Source organism: Eubalaena glacialis, chromosome 1 (genome assembly GCF_028564815.1).
Source record: "Eubalaena glacialis isolate mEubGla1 chromosome 1, mEubGla1.1.hap2.+ XY, whole genome shotgun sequence".
In the NCBI taxonomy this organism is placed as follows: domain Eukaryota; kingdom Metazoa; phylum Chordata; class Mammalia; order Artiodactyla; family Balaenidae; genus Eubalaena; species Eubalaena glacialis.
In genome coordinates this window covers 227,013,077-227,026,128 of record NC_083716.1, presented here as the reverse complement: position 1 = coordinate 227,026,128, position 13,052 = coordinate 227,013,077, and the positions used below count along the sequence as shown (strand labels likewise).

General features: G+C 36.9%; 1 protein-coding gene across 2 annotated transcripts in view; it reads left to right on the top strand.

Moving 5' to 3' along the window:
• Window positions 1-13,052, top strand: part of DOCK10 (dedicator of cytokinesis 10) — a 279,468-nt gene that overhangs the window by 228,181 nt on the left and 38,235 nt on the right. For both annotated transcript variants that reach the window (XM_061205474.1, XM_061205466.1), the window contains exons 28-33: window positions 1,419-1,565; window positions 6,212-6,295; window positions 8,517-8,613; window positions 10,264-10,308; window positions 12,112-12,287; window positions 12,414-12,530. In XM_061205474.1, coding sequence (XP_061061457.1) covers window positions 1,419-1,565; window positions 6,212-6,295; window positions 8,517-8,613; window positions 10,264-10,308; window positions 12,112-12,287; window positions 12,414-12,530 — 666 coding nt within the window. The remainder of the gene's footprint in view (window positions 1-1,418; window positions 1,566-6,211; window positions 6,296-8,516; window positions 8,614-10,263; window positions 10,309-12,111; window positions 12,288-12,413; window positions 12,531-13,052) is intronic.

Here is a 13,052-nt window from a genome sequence, read left to right as displayed (position 1 = left end):
TTGATTTCAACAATAAGCTTTGAATATATACAGGGGGTAACCATGAAATCCTCAAAATGCCTATACAGTCATGTCCTGGTACAATGGCTTAAAAAAAAGCCAGTCCAAGTTAGCTCCAGCGTCCTACAATTAATCACTGTTTGTTCTATGCAGTTCCTGTAATTTTAGCTTCCGTGGTTTTTATTCTTGCCTCATGGAAGGCTGGGTGCTCAGAATTTCAGAGAATATGGCACTGTCTAACTCTCAATTGTCTGTTTCTGTCTATAGTGAAAATGCGAGTCTAATTTTAAAGCCAACTTGTAAAGATGAATGAATCTTACCTATCTCGTGCAAAGAAGCTGTGTAAATTCACCAAATCGAGATTGAAATGGGAAAACTCAGCTGCCTGAAACTTTCCCTTTATGTGCAGGAGTTCAAATGGGGGGGGGGGGTTGGATTCCTGGACTGAGGGCAGTCTTTAGGGGCCTATAGAGTTTTATTCAATGTATGTTATGTAATCTCACAGCCAAATCACTTTTTATCTTGTGGCAAAAGTATCTTGACTGTGAAGTCCCACAGGCACCTGCGGTGGCATATGCTGAGACCATTGAGTTAAGACTAGCTTGTGTAAACCTTCATCTATAAGATAAATAAGGTTTGAGCATCTAATGGAAAACATGGTGATTATAGTTGATAACACTGTATTGCGTAATTGAAATTTGCTGAGAGTAGAACCTAAATGTTCTCTCCCCAAAAATATGTATGTGAGCTGATGGATGGCTTAATTAACTAGATGAGGGGTGGAGGGTGGAATTCTTTCACAATGTGTATGTGTATGAAAGCACCACAGTGTATGCTTTAAATATCTTATAATTTTATATGTCAACTATAACTCAATAAAGCTGAAATAAATGTTTTAAAAAGACTAGCTGGGACTCACTACTTATTAGAGAACATTACAAACTGATATCTGTACTCATTCAGTTATTCATTCACTGATTTCTTATAGTTGTTTATTGGAGGATTCCTAGTTTTAAAAAATCAAAATAATTGATTTTTAAATTAGAGAACTGTGACTCAAAGAAAATCTAGAATAATATTCATTAAACTATTGATAGTAGTTATTTCTGGAGAGGGAAAGGAGGGGAATTAAGAGGTTATAAAAAAAATGTTACATTTCTACATTGTCTGAATAGTCTGCAATTCATATATGTTATAATTTATAATGAAAAAGTGAAAAATTTATTGGCCAAAATAGAAGGAAACATTCAATGAAAATGATGAAAATCATGACCTTGAAATTAAAAGGGCTTCTATTTTATTATTGCTTTCAAGTTTTCAAAAAGACTTTTTGTTTGTAGTAAGGCTTACAGTTTATGTTTTCCAGGCTTAGTATTTTACAGGTCACATTATGAAGAAATGATCCATTCTTTCCTTAGCTTTCTCGGCCTCAAAGATTTCCTGAATCTTACCAAAATGAATTGGACAATCTTGTCATGAGCCTAGCTGACCACATGATTTGGAAAAACAAAGATGCACTTGAAGAAACAAGAAGGGCAAACCACAGCGTTGCCAAATTTCTTAAGGTACAATTATACAAGATCACAGTTCTATTCAAGCCTCCGTGATAGTGGGTGTGAGATACTCTAAATGTTAATTTAGGTCACAGTTTCATTTATGATGAAAAGTCAAGACTACCAGGATTAGATGAATACTTTCATCTATACATCTTTCTTGCTTGAAATACTTTTTGATATTTTTTCCAATTTGGAGTCATACAGAACAAAAACTAAGGTTAAAGAAAAGTATCTACTTGAGTGTTGCCAAATGTAGTACTTCTAAATATTTTTAAAGAGAAAAATGAGATTTTTAAAGAAGCTGCACTGTGACAATATTATTCTCTTGGGCTTTTCTGCCCTTGAAGTGATGTTTTGGATTGGCTACAGCTCTAACAGTGATGCCAAATAGCCACTTCGGGAAAATTTTGGGGAATTTAGCATTTTTGTTATATTACCTCTAGGCTCTTTTTACGTGATGAAAATATTGTGCATTAATCGCATAAAAGGAAAATTATCAGTTAAAGTATTAAGCAACATAAAGTGAATATATATATATATATATATATACACATACATATATTTAGCATCATTTCTTTGAATTACAGGCATTTCTATTGAATTGAGAAGAAAAATGTGCTTAGTCCAAGGAAAGCTAATGTAGAATGATGGTGTATCATTTAACAGATAATACATTCAACCAGAAAGATAATGTTTTTCTTCTAGTCCTTCTTTTGCCCAACTATTGACCATTGATGAAGCCACTTCACTTGTTTCTTTGTGGTAGACACCAGAACATACTGGATAGGTGTGGGAATTTATAAATAAATACTACTAACATAAAGTTAAGAGGCTATGGAGGTAGATGGAAAATTAGCTTAAGTTGTCTTTGGTGAGTTTTAATTCAGTTTAATTTCTTTTTTAATGTGTTAAATGCAGTTTCAAATTACATACTATGTTTGTTCTCATCTTGTATTTCTTTTTCTTCACTGTTTTGTCTCTTATTTTTGCTTTTTTTCTTGCTTCAGAAAGAGAAAGGGATGGTCAGAGTTGAGGAGGAAAAGAGTAAAGGAGAAAAAAATTACTCTCGTTTTCTACCACGTTTTTAAGACCTATGAGAATAAAGTTTATTACTATGCTAGTAGTTTATTTGAAGTGCTTGATGGAAAAGAAAATTTGGAAAAAAAATGGCATACTGTCCGATTTGTAAGCAAATTACATTCAAGAAATATCTGCAATATTCTTCCCAAAATTCCAAAAAAAAAATGTTGCATAAGCAAGTCTCTTAAAAAGGGAAAAGACCCCTTATCCACCCTTTTTGGCTTAAATGCTCTGTACTTATTAGAATAAATATATGTTTTCCTTGGAGCTCATTTATGCAAAAGTTGCTTCTGGTGGTACATAAACTAATGTCTAACATGAATGTCCAAGATGAAAAATGACACAAAGTATAAAGCTAATGGTGATACCAGTGGTTGTGAAATCTGTGGGTAAAAAGCATGGATTGACAATAGATAAAACAAATATAGTCTATAAGATATGTGGATCCATGAACTGCAAACTGAAAGCAATACTTATATGTGAAGTTTATAAATGAAAACATTAGTTTAATATATTGTACATTATAAAAGTCCATCGTACAAACATCGTACGATGCTCGTCTGACTAATCTCTACTTTATTTCAATTAGCTTTTGGAAATCATCTAATATAAAAAACAGACTTTGGTAGCAAATTATGTTTAAAGAAACATCTGTGATAGTTCTAATTATGAAAAAAAAAGATGGATAAGCAAGTCAGTGAAAAGGGAAAGTCTTCATATCTACTCTATTTTACTTAAATGTTCTGTGTTTGTGGAATAAATATATGTTTTCTAGAAACTTCATCTATGCAAAAGTTGCTGTGGGTTGTACATAAGCTAATACCTAGCACAGGGGCAAAGGAAAGGAAGTGATGGGCCCAGAGATTTTGTAAAATATACAGGGAAAGGCACTCAGGTGGTGTGTTTTGCAATTTGGGATTTCATAACTCATCACTGAACCATCTATAGAGTAAAACTGTGACTTTCACAGTTGATGAGATAAAATAAACATTTTTTCATTACAACAGCCATATATACAAGAATATATTTTTGCATGTAATTTAGAATATTTGGCTTTTAGTTTACTAAGCCAAACTGAGAAAAAGTCTGATAAGGTATAAGTTATCCTTTATATCAAGAATCTGCAAAATTGTTTTCTATAAAGGGTCAAATATTAAATATTTTTAGTTCTGCAGGACATACAGTCTCTGTGACAACTACCCAACTCTGCAACGGTAACACAGAAACAACCATAGACCATTCACCATAGACAATATATAAACAAATGGGTGTAGCTGTGTCAGTAAAACTTTCTTTAGAAAAACAGACAGTGTGCCACTTTTGGCTCATGGGCCATAGTTTACCAAAGCCTGTTATAAATTATTTTCTACTCATATAGAAGGTTAATATAAATTATTTTAAAAGAAAAGCAGAGAGGTCCCTCCACCCCTCAGCAATGAGCAGAAGAGCCTCTTCGCCTGGGGTTAAGAAGATGCTGGGGTGGACCAGACACAGGGGACTGGTGACAGGAGAGACACATTTGATGAAGCTTGATCTGCAGGAGGGCTCTCTGCAGGAAGAAGGCTGATTCTGCTGACTTTGTATCTTAGGAATGACCCCTCCTTTTCCCTCACTGTCCCTTAGAAAGAGAATGACAAGTTTACCACATAGAAAGTCTTCTTAAATCTCAAGAAACTCTTAAGTGAGTTTTCCTAGATCCCCAGGGTAGGCAGCCTTCTCCTCACTTTCCCCATTCATGGGTGATGGAGTTAGGCCTCCTTCAAAAGCTCACAGATTGGCTACAGTAGTCCCTGGGAGGTGGCAATTGCCACTACCCTTGTTCAATGACAGGACTCACCAACCCCTTCTCTATCTAATCAAAGGGCCCTGTGTCTTCACCAAAGGGCTTCTTTTCTCTTGCTGTTTCTTGAGAAGTTTCTAGAACCCACAGTTATACTGGATGGTCTTCCTCTCTCTGCAAGGTGAGACACAAGCTTCTTCCCAGCAGGAAAGAGACAGCAGAGGTCTTCTGGGGAGGGAGCTCCATATTGGGGATAGTCCAAGGGTCACCAGTCGGGACTTCCTTCTGCAGATGGAGAGCCTGGGAGGGTTTGACACACTAGCTGGGAGCCTGCATAGTGCAGAGGACACGAAAGCCCTCTTTTCCTCCCCTCCTCCCCTTATAGGTGCTCTACATCTTCTGCGCTTATGATTATGCTCTGGTGTCTACCTTTCCTCACTGTTCTTTTGGGAGGTGGGAGGACATGGGAGCCATTTACTTTTTTCTAAGGGGAGAGTTATTGAAGGAACTTAAATCCATATTGAAAATGAAAATATAAATGAAGCAGTATGTTAACACAGTAATGAATAGGTAATGAAAAAAAAAAAAACTCAGAAGAAAACAAAGAAAAATGGAAAAGGAAACAAAACAAACATATAAATGACCAAACAACTGGAAAAATGTTATTAGAGAAAAAAGCCCATGTTTACACACAGGCTTATTTCAGTGGGAGACTTTACACTTGGTAGACTACCTATAACAAGATTTTATGTTCAGTCCTTTCTGAGAAAAGAGATTTGTTTGTAAAATTGAGGAGAGATTAAGAGATGCAAAACCAGTACAATGGACCATACAGGGCTCTTCGGACGAGAAAGAAGGCTTCTATGCTGAGTGATGTAGCAGCTGAGAAATTTTCCCATGTAGTACGCATGCTCACACACATGTGGCTGGGTAGAATGCAACCCCCACACACTCAGTGATGACCCCATATGCCAATCTGCTATAGTGCCTCCCCAAGATACTGCATCAGTAAATATGGTCCATGCCCACTTCACACTTTTCCAGTGCAGTAATTGGCCACTGTAGCTTGGTTACTGGTGACATGGCCATGGGTCTTTGGGAGAGAGAGCAGGTGCCGTACCAAGTTGGAACGATTGCCTGACTCCTCCAAACCTACCCACTGTTTAAGGCTCTCGTTTTTACAGTTAAGAGAGATTGACAACATAATAAAGAGACAGTGAGCAGCTCACTGATAGAAATCCCAGGATCTCTTACCTTCACTCTTCAAATTCAAGCTGCCTTGGCTGAAGAGAAAAGCTATTCTGTTGAAGGAGGCCAGTGAGATTTTACTATTTTTTTTTTTGGCCAGTGAGATTTTAAAAGGTTTTCCTGACATGTCTCTGCCCTGTTCCTACCCAATGTTGCACAGCAAGGTTCTTCACCTGAGGAATTATGGAATCGAATTACTAAAAAAAATAATAATAAAATGTAACTAAGTGGTTTTAAAAAATAGACAAGTAAAAGCTAAAACTTTCTATATTAAAAGGAAAGGGCTCATTGCAAAGCTCCAAGAGATGTTTTAGGAAATTGATAAATATGGGTTTGTAACTTTCTGGTGTGTGTACTGTATCTAGTATTTTAATTAGTTGCCATATGTGGAGGAACGCTTAAACATATTGCAGAGATTTTTAAGACATTTATTATACAGCACATTTAGTTAAATGTTATTTTACTTCAATATATTTAATCATCTTTTCTAACATCTTTAATGATCCTTAAAGTAAAAACGTCTGAATTTAGAATTTTACTTTTTTAGCGCTGCTTTACGTTTATGGACCGGGGTTTTGTGTTTAAGACGGTTAACGGTTACGTCAGCATGTTCTCGTCTGGTGATCCCAAGGTACGAACCATGTACACGAGTGCTTGCTTTCTAAACTGTTGCATTTCAAATAAATAAACTGGTCTCTGTGTATATCTGTCTAAAACAATAACCTATCCATTATCCATATCAAAAAAATAATTTCTGTACCAATGAGAGGCAGCCTTTTAAAACGGTTCATGTGCTAAGTAAGTCTACCCAGTCCTTCCTTCACGGGGGACAAAAAAGGAGTGTGGAATGAAAGTGTTTACATTTCACTTTTATTTCCTGTGGGCGGTGAAAAGAGTGATTCTTTCCGCCTGCAATTCTTCTGCCTCAGGTTTACTCGGAACTGTCTTGGTTTTAGCACTGAAAGTCCCACTTCCCTGGAAACCTTCAGTCCTGGGCAAAATGGGACAGTTGATCACCCTACCTAAATAGGGGCTATGTTTTGGGAGATAGGGACCAGTACTGTCTAGAGAGCAGCGGTTCTCGAAGTGTGGTTCCTAGACCAGTGATCTCGGAACAGAGCTACCACAGGGGAAGCCCAGAAATCTGGATTGCAACAAGACTTTCAGGTGATTCCTATGCACTCTCAAGTTTGAGAACCACTGAGCTACGTAGTATGGCATATGCTAGAGGGAAATAAGACTGGAAGTGGGCCAGACCGTGAAAGTTTTATCAGTTAAGGTTCTTTGTCTCGCAGCAACAGAAGCTTACTCCAATTTGAGCAAAAGGGAATTTTTTGGAAGGATATTGGGGTAAACAGCATTGATGAAAGAGCTCGAGAACTAAGCTTGGAAAAGAGCAGTGACCAAGGCACTTCCAGGGCACAAGAGTAATCACAAAGGATGAACCAGTGGCCAGGGTCTGCTGCTGTCTAAATAATCAAATGGGACCATTTTCTCCTTCTTAGTACTCGGCTTAAGATTTACATTCCAGAGAGGAAGCATGTGACCAACCTGCTTTGGATCACATGCCTGCCTTTTAGGGAGGGAAGACAGGGCACCTGAATTAATAGTTCCCCATTAACCTTTACCCATTGGGAGGAAGGTAAGTCCCCATTGGGAAATTATCTAGGTATTGGGAAAGAGTAACGAATATAGAAAAGCCAAAAATAAATAATGATCTTCTTGGAGCCTTTCATGTTATGCTTAAGAGCCTGAACATTATTTTTTGGCAGTGGAGATTTACTTTAGGCTAAGAGAGTTACATGGTTATATGTCATTTGATTTTGAGAATCCAATTCTCTCTGTAAATATTTTTTGGAAGAATATCCTTCATTAGTGCTCCAATTATGCATGATATTTGCAGAATATCATTTTAGGTATAATTCCAGTGAACTTAAACTACATATTTTATCAAAAACCAAACAGAATATACTCAGTGAAGAATGACTACCATGTAATTTAATTATGCTTCGTTTCACTTGGATGTGCAAAGGATTAAGTCAGATACTACCCTTGTTTGAGATGGCAGTATTTTAAATTATTGACTAAAGTTGCCACAAAATATGATTCTAAAACATCTGAGCAAATGGAATATATTTTATTTTGTTAGCTGATATTAGTGAATACAGTGAACACAATCGGAGTCTTAAAAATTGATTACTTAGTTTGCATGACAATGAAAATAGAATGGTTATGAACACGCTGATTTTTCCTATTTATGTGATTGTATTAAGTTGTCTTAGACCATGTCTGCACTTCGTTTATCTCTGTCCTACTCAAAACATTATTGAAATGACAGACCTGTTTGCTAGGGCAGGGAAGAGGTGGAATTAGATAATGTACTCCAAAAATAAATGGCAGATGGAGAGAGATTCACTGTAATTTTAGATTATCTGCACCATTGTCTTTCTTAGCACTGGATCTTAGGAGTTGATTGAAGTGATATGTTCTTTGAGCTGAATGTAGTTGAAGACCTCTGTACATATGGTGAGGACCTATTTTTCCCAGAATAAACATGTTACATACATGCCAAAAGAAGCAAAAAATAGGGCTGAGTAAGATTGCATCTCATAGAAGCTCAATGTAGGTTGCAGATGGGATCATTTCCTGAACAGGCCTTGTCCAATCTCCAAAAACAGGGGGCCTGACTACATTTACCACTTCAGAGGGGACAAAATCCTTTAAATTTAACAATGACCCAGTGGTCACACAAAAGTAACTCCACCTCCTTTTTAGATATAAGATTCAAGTGCAGATTTTCCATTAATTTTCTTAGTGTGTGAATAATAGTCATTTCTTTGCCTCTTTTTCAGACCTTATGCCAGTATAAATTTGATTTCCTTCAAGAAGTATGTCAGCATGAACACTTTATTCCTTTGTGTCTCCCCATAAGATCAGCAAACATTCCAGGTAATAATTCCCAGAATTTTTGTCTGTTCCTACAATGGGAACAAATATATTTTTTTGTTTGTTTTGCCTTTGTTTGTTTGTTGTTGTTTCCCTGTTTCTTCAGTGTTGGTTTTGTCTGAAGTTGTCACGTGGGATTAGAGCCAGGTAATCAGGTTAAAATGCAGAAGTTGGTAGCGTGTGGTAAAGAATACAGCTCTGTATTTCTCAATTTTTGTCTATGTTTCCTTTTTCATTAACAAGAAGGCCAAGAAAACCATAAAATTGATGCTTGTAAATCAAAGAATTTTAACCTAGACCCATACTATCTTTCACCATACTGGCTCCAAAAGACAACTTTCCTTAGATTTTGAGAGACATAAAATTACAGGGAGGAAAAGTTACACTTTGTGAGTATAAATTCATTTAAGATTATCAATGTGTGTACATTAAAATGCAATTCCTCAAAATGAGTTTTATACAAAGAAAACTGTTAGGTTGAAAAGGGGAAAAGAAGGCAGGCAAATGGGCAACATTGTAAATACTCAGTACCTCTGGGTCAGAAAGAAGCAGAGATGGGTGCACAGGTAAAAATGGGGCTTCACATTTTGTTTACTATACTTACTATAGTATAAATGGTCTATAGACAATATTTTCATTTATTACTTTTGTTAAAATATGTATATACACACACATATCAGCATGATCATGGTAGAGAATAAGCATCACCCATCTAGACATCAGAAACTAATCAAACATCAAGCTACAAAGAAAATACTTAAATGATTTATGACCTTAAAATACTTTACTTCTACTTTGCAAGGTATACATATATCAAATCATGTGGTGCACTTGAAACTAATATAATGTTATATGTCAATTATACCTCAATAAAATAAATAAATTGATTAATTAAATACTTCTAAGCATGAGTAAATTACAAGGCACAGTTTTGATATTCATGCAAAGCAGAAACTAAGATGGTAAAGAGCCTCTTCATATGTATTATAGCTCACACTAATATTTTGGAAGGAAAGAGAAAGTAACGTACATTATCAAGCCTATAAAAGTTTTGTCATGTCAATCTTAAATTTAAGCTGTATACATTATTCTATTCTTTTTCCAATTTATGAAACACATTTATCTAAATGCCTTCATAGAATAAAGGGTGGAAAAGTTATTTTGGACTGTAACATTTTTCGCTTTTTGTTTTGTTTCATGTTTATGAACTAGTGCCAAGATATTACTGCATTAGGCAGTAATTAGGTTACGACACTCAAGAGGATCAAACCTGTTTTTGTCATTTGGATTCTGGTTGTTTACTACTTATCAGTAGCTCAGAAAAAGGCCTGACAGTCTCTGTGTAGATATGATATGATCAACAGTGAACATAAAAATATGTTTTGTAGCAAGCAGATTTCTGATAGAACAAAAAGGTGTCCAAGAAGAAGGCTAAGAATTAAAATAATTCTGTTCATGGCATTCATTTTTAAGGAAAGAAGTAAACAACCTAAGGTACTTGTCTTGAAAAACAAAGCTTTATTGAAGGGACTCATTCATATTTTAGGACAGTGTATTTTAATTTTTCAGTATAAATTACACATAGTTAATGAATATAGTGTGTATCTGAGTATGTATATATCTGAACTTTTTGTTTATTTATATTAAATCCAGATCCTTTGACACCTTCAGAATCAATACAAGAGTTACATGCATCAGGTAAATAATATTTTATATTACACTATCTCAGCATTAATAACCACATCATAATTTGATAATATTGATGAGTATAAATACTTCAAATTTCCAGTTTCCAGCTGCTAATAAATAGCCATATGTTTAATATCATCTAATCAAAATAGTCAAAAAGTTGGCTGAGCTTTTCTCTTGTCACAGATAATTAAATGCTTCCCCAACTTGAATTCTTTCATACTTTATTCTCCAGAGTTGGAATTTTTTTAATTTCCCAAAGCATCTGAAATTTCCTTAGAGTGCATCATAAATAAAATTCCCAATTGTATGTAATAACACCCTTGCTCAATGAAACTATGTGATATTTCTATCAATAAACCACACCCTAGTTCAAACCATTCTCTCAGGATTTGAGATTATTAGAATCATATAAGTTTATTTTTACCCCAGACGAGTTTATAACTTCAAATAGTCCTGGCAATTTTTTTTTCTAGCCATAGATTGGGAATCGGAGAGCTTTGTTCTCTTTCTGGCCCCTCACTATTACTCAGTATTTCATGGAAAGATTTATTTAACCTAAGCCCTTTGATCTTAGTTTCCTGAACTTCCACATTTCCCGTACTTTTGTCCCCAGCGGCATTTTTTAAAACTCGGTGTGTTTACTTTGCTCCTGGTCAGTTATGACCTGGAGTATTCTAATAGTTCATTATTCGTAACGCGTAGTTCTGAAGAGTACCGGAGATAACGCTTGTGAAGTGCTTAGCCGAGTGCTGGCACACAATACCTGTTCTATAGGTTGGACGCTAGTCCTGTTATTAACAGTTACGTTTAGGAAGCACATTGGACCATTCTCAATAAATGCACTATTACTTGAGATTTTAACATTCTTTTCTCTATAGTTCAGACTCAAAATGGTGCAGCCCCCTTTGGTTTTCCTCTCTCTTTGCTCTTTTACGTCCTGGTGATTTTACTGCTTGTCCACTTGTCCTGGTGATTTTACTGCTACTACTTGGGTCCTGCTACCCCAGGTCCAGATGCCTTCTCACCATCCCCCCTTCCCTGTTCCTACAGCCTCCTGGATGGTAGCCGTCACCCCACATCTCCCTACAGTCTAATTCCCATTTATAGCCTATCATATTAATGGATCAATAAAGCATAGGTCTGATTGGGCCACTGATCTCAAAGCTGTCAGTCACCTAACATTTCCTATAGAATTACGTGCAAATGGTTCAGGGACCTAGACACCAGCTTAGGAATTTGTACTTGATTTTGTCCATCATCCAGTCCCAGTATATCTCTTAAGTCTTAATTCTCCCCACTCCTCTTTTGGCTGCTGTGCTTACTGGTCTCCTCCATATCTGTGCTCCCCACATAACTGTGCTTTCAGAAGTCTGTGCCACTGAAACCCTATCCCTTCTCCCAGCCTCCTCTCCTCCCCCCACTGCCTCCAACTGCCCCCCCCCCCCGCCCCTGGACTCTTTGCATCTTCAACCTTGAGCACCCTCAAAGGTCCATCTCAACATATTCCCTCCGGTCACATCTCCTGATTCCTCCAGGCAGAAAATAAGCTTTTCTCCTTTCAACTCCAGTAATACTGTAGACATGCCACTTTTATGGAATTTGACATTTGACATTGAGTACTATTTGGATTAGTATAAACAGAATACTTGCTGAATGCCCCTCTTCACATTTTTCGTCTCTGTAGCAAGACTGTATTACTGAATCCCTCCTAGTAGCGAGAGGGGTTGATCGTTGTTTGCTAAATCTCTCTCGATTATCAAGTGATCAGTTGATTTTCAATAACATGATCTCTTTACCTTCCTCACAAAGATATGCCTGAATATTCAGTCACAAATGAGTTTTGCCGCAAACACTTCCTAATCGGAATTCTGCTCCGAGAAGTTGGCTTTGCTCTGCAAGAAGACCAAGATATCAGGCACTTGGCTTTAGCTGTCCTAAAAAATCTAATGGCTAAGCATTCATTTGATGATCGATACAGAGAACCAGTAAGTGGTCTTCCTCTCTCCCTTCCCTAAACACCATTTAATGGTTCACTGCATTAAATGCATATCAAACCTACAAGTCTATTGATTTTTATGTGAATCATTTCTTTTGACTACTTTTTCACCTAGGAGAAGCAGGCCCAGATAGCAAGTTTATACATGCCCCTCTATGGCATGCTTCTGGACAATATGCCAAGGATTTACCTGAAGGACCTGTATCCTTTTACCGTCAATACATCAAATCAGGTAAGTCTGCAGAATATTCCAAGTGTCTATCTTAATAAAAAATTTGCCTTTTTTATATTTTTGCCATAGATAACTATTTTCCCCCAACTGAGCAAACTAAGGATTAAACAACACTTCTTGCTAGGTGTTTTGAGATGTTTACATAGTGTCATTTGTTCCAGATTGGTCACTGACGCCTTCCACTTGTCCATCTTTTCAGCATTTTGTTTTCATTGTCCTCTGTTCTCTGCATCACCTTCCAATTCTCTCCAGTTTGTACCAGGTTCCTCTGTTGCATTCATAGCCCCATCCTCAGTGTACACCTTTCCCCACCACCTTTCTGCATCGGGTTTAGGCCCATCTGGTGTCAGTAATAAGGCCACACGCCTTATTTGTAGTCACAGCCCAGGAGTGGCCTGTTTTGTCACCCCTCCTCCACTGAGCCAGCCTAGTGACTTCACAACAACCGTCTTGAGATCCTCTGACTGTGTTCAACTCCCAGACGAGTTGACGCACTGCTGAATCCAGTACTAGGCAAGATAT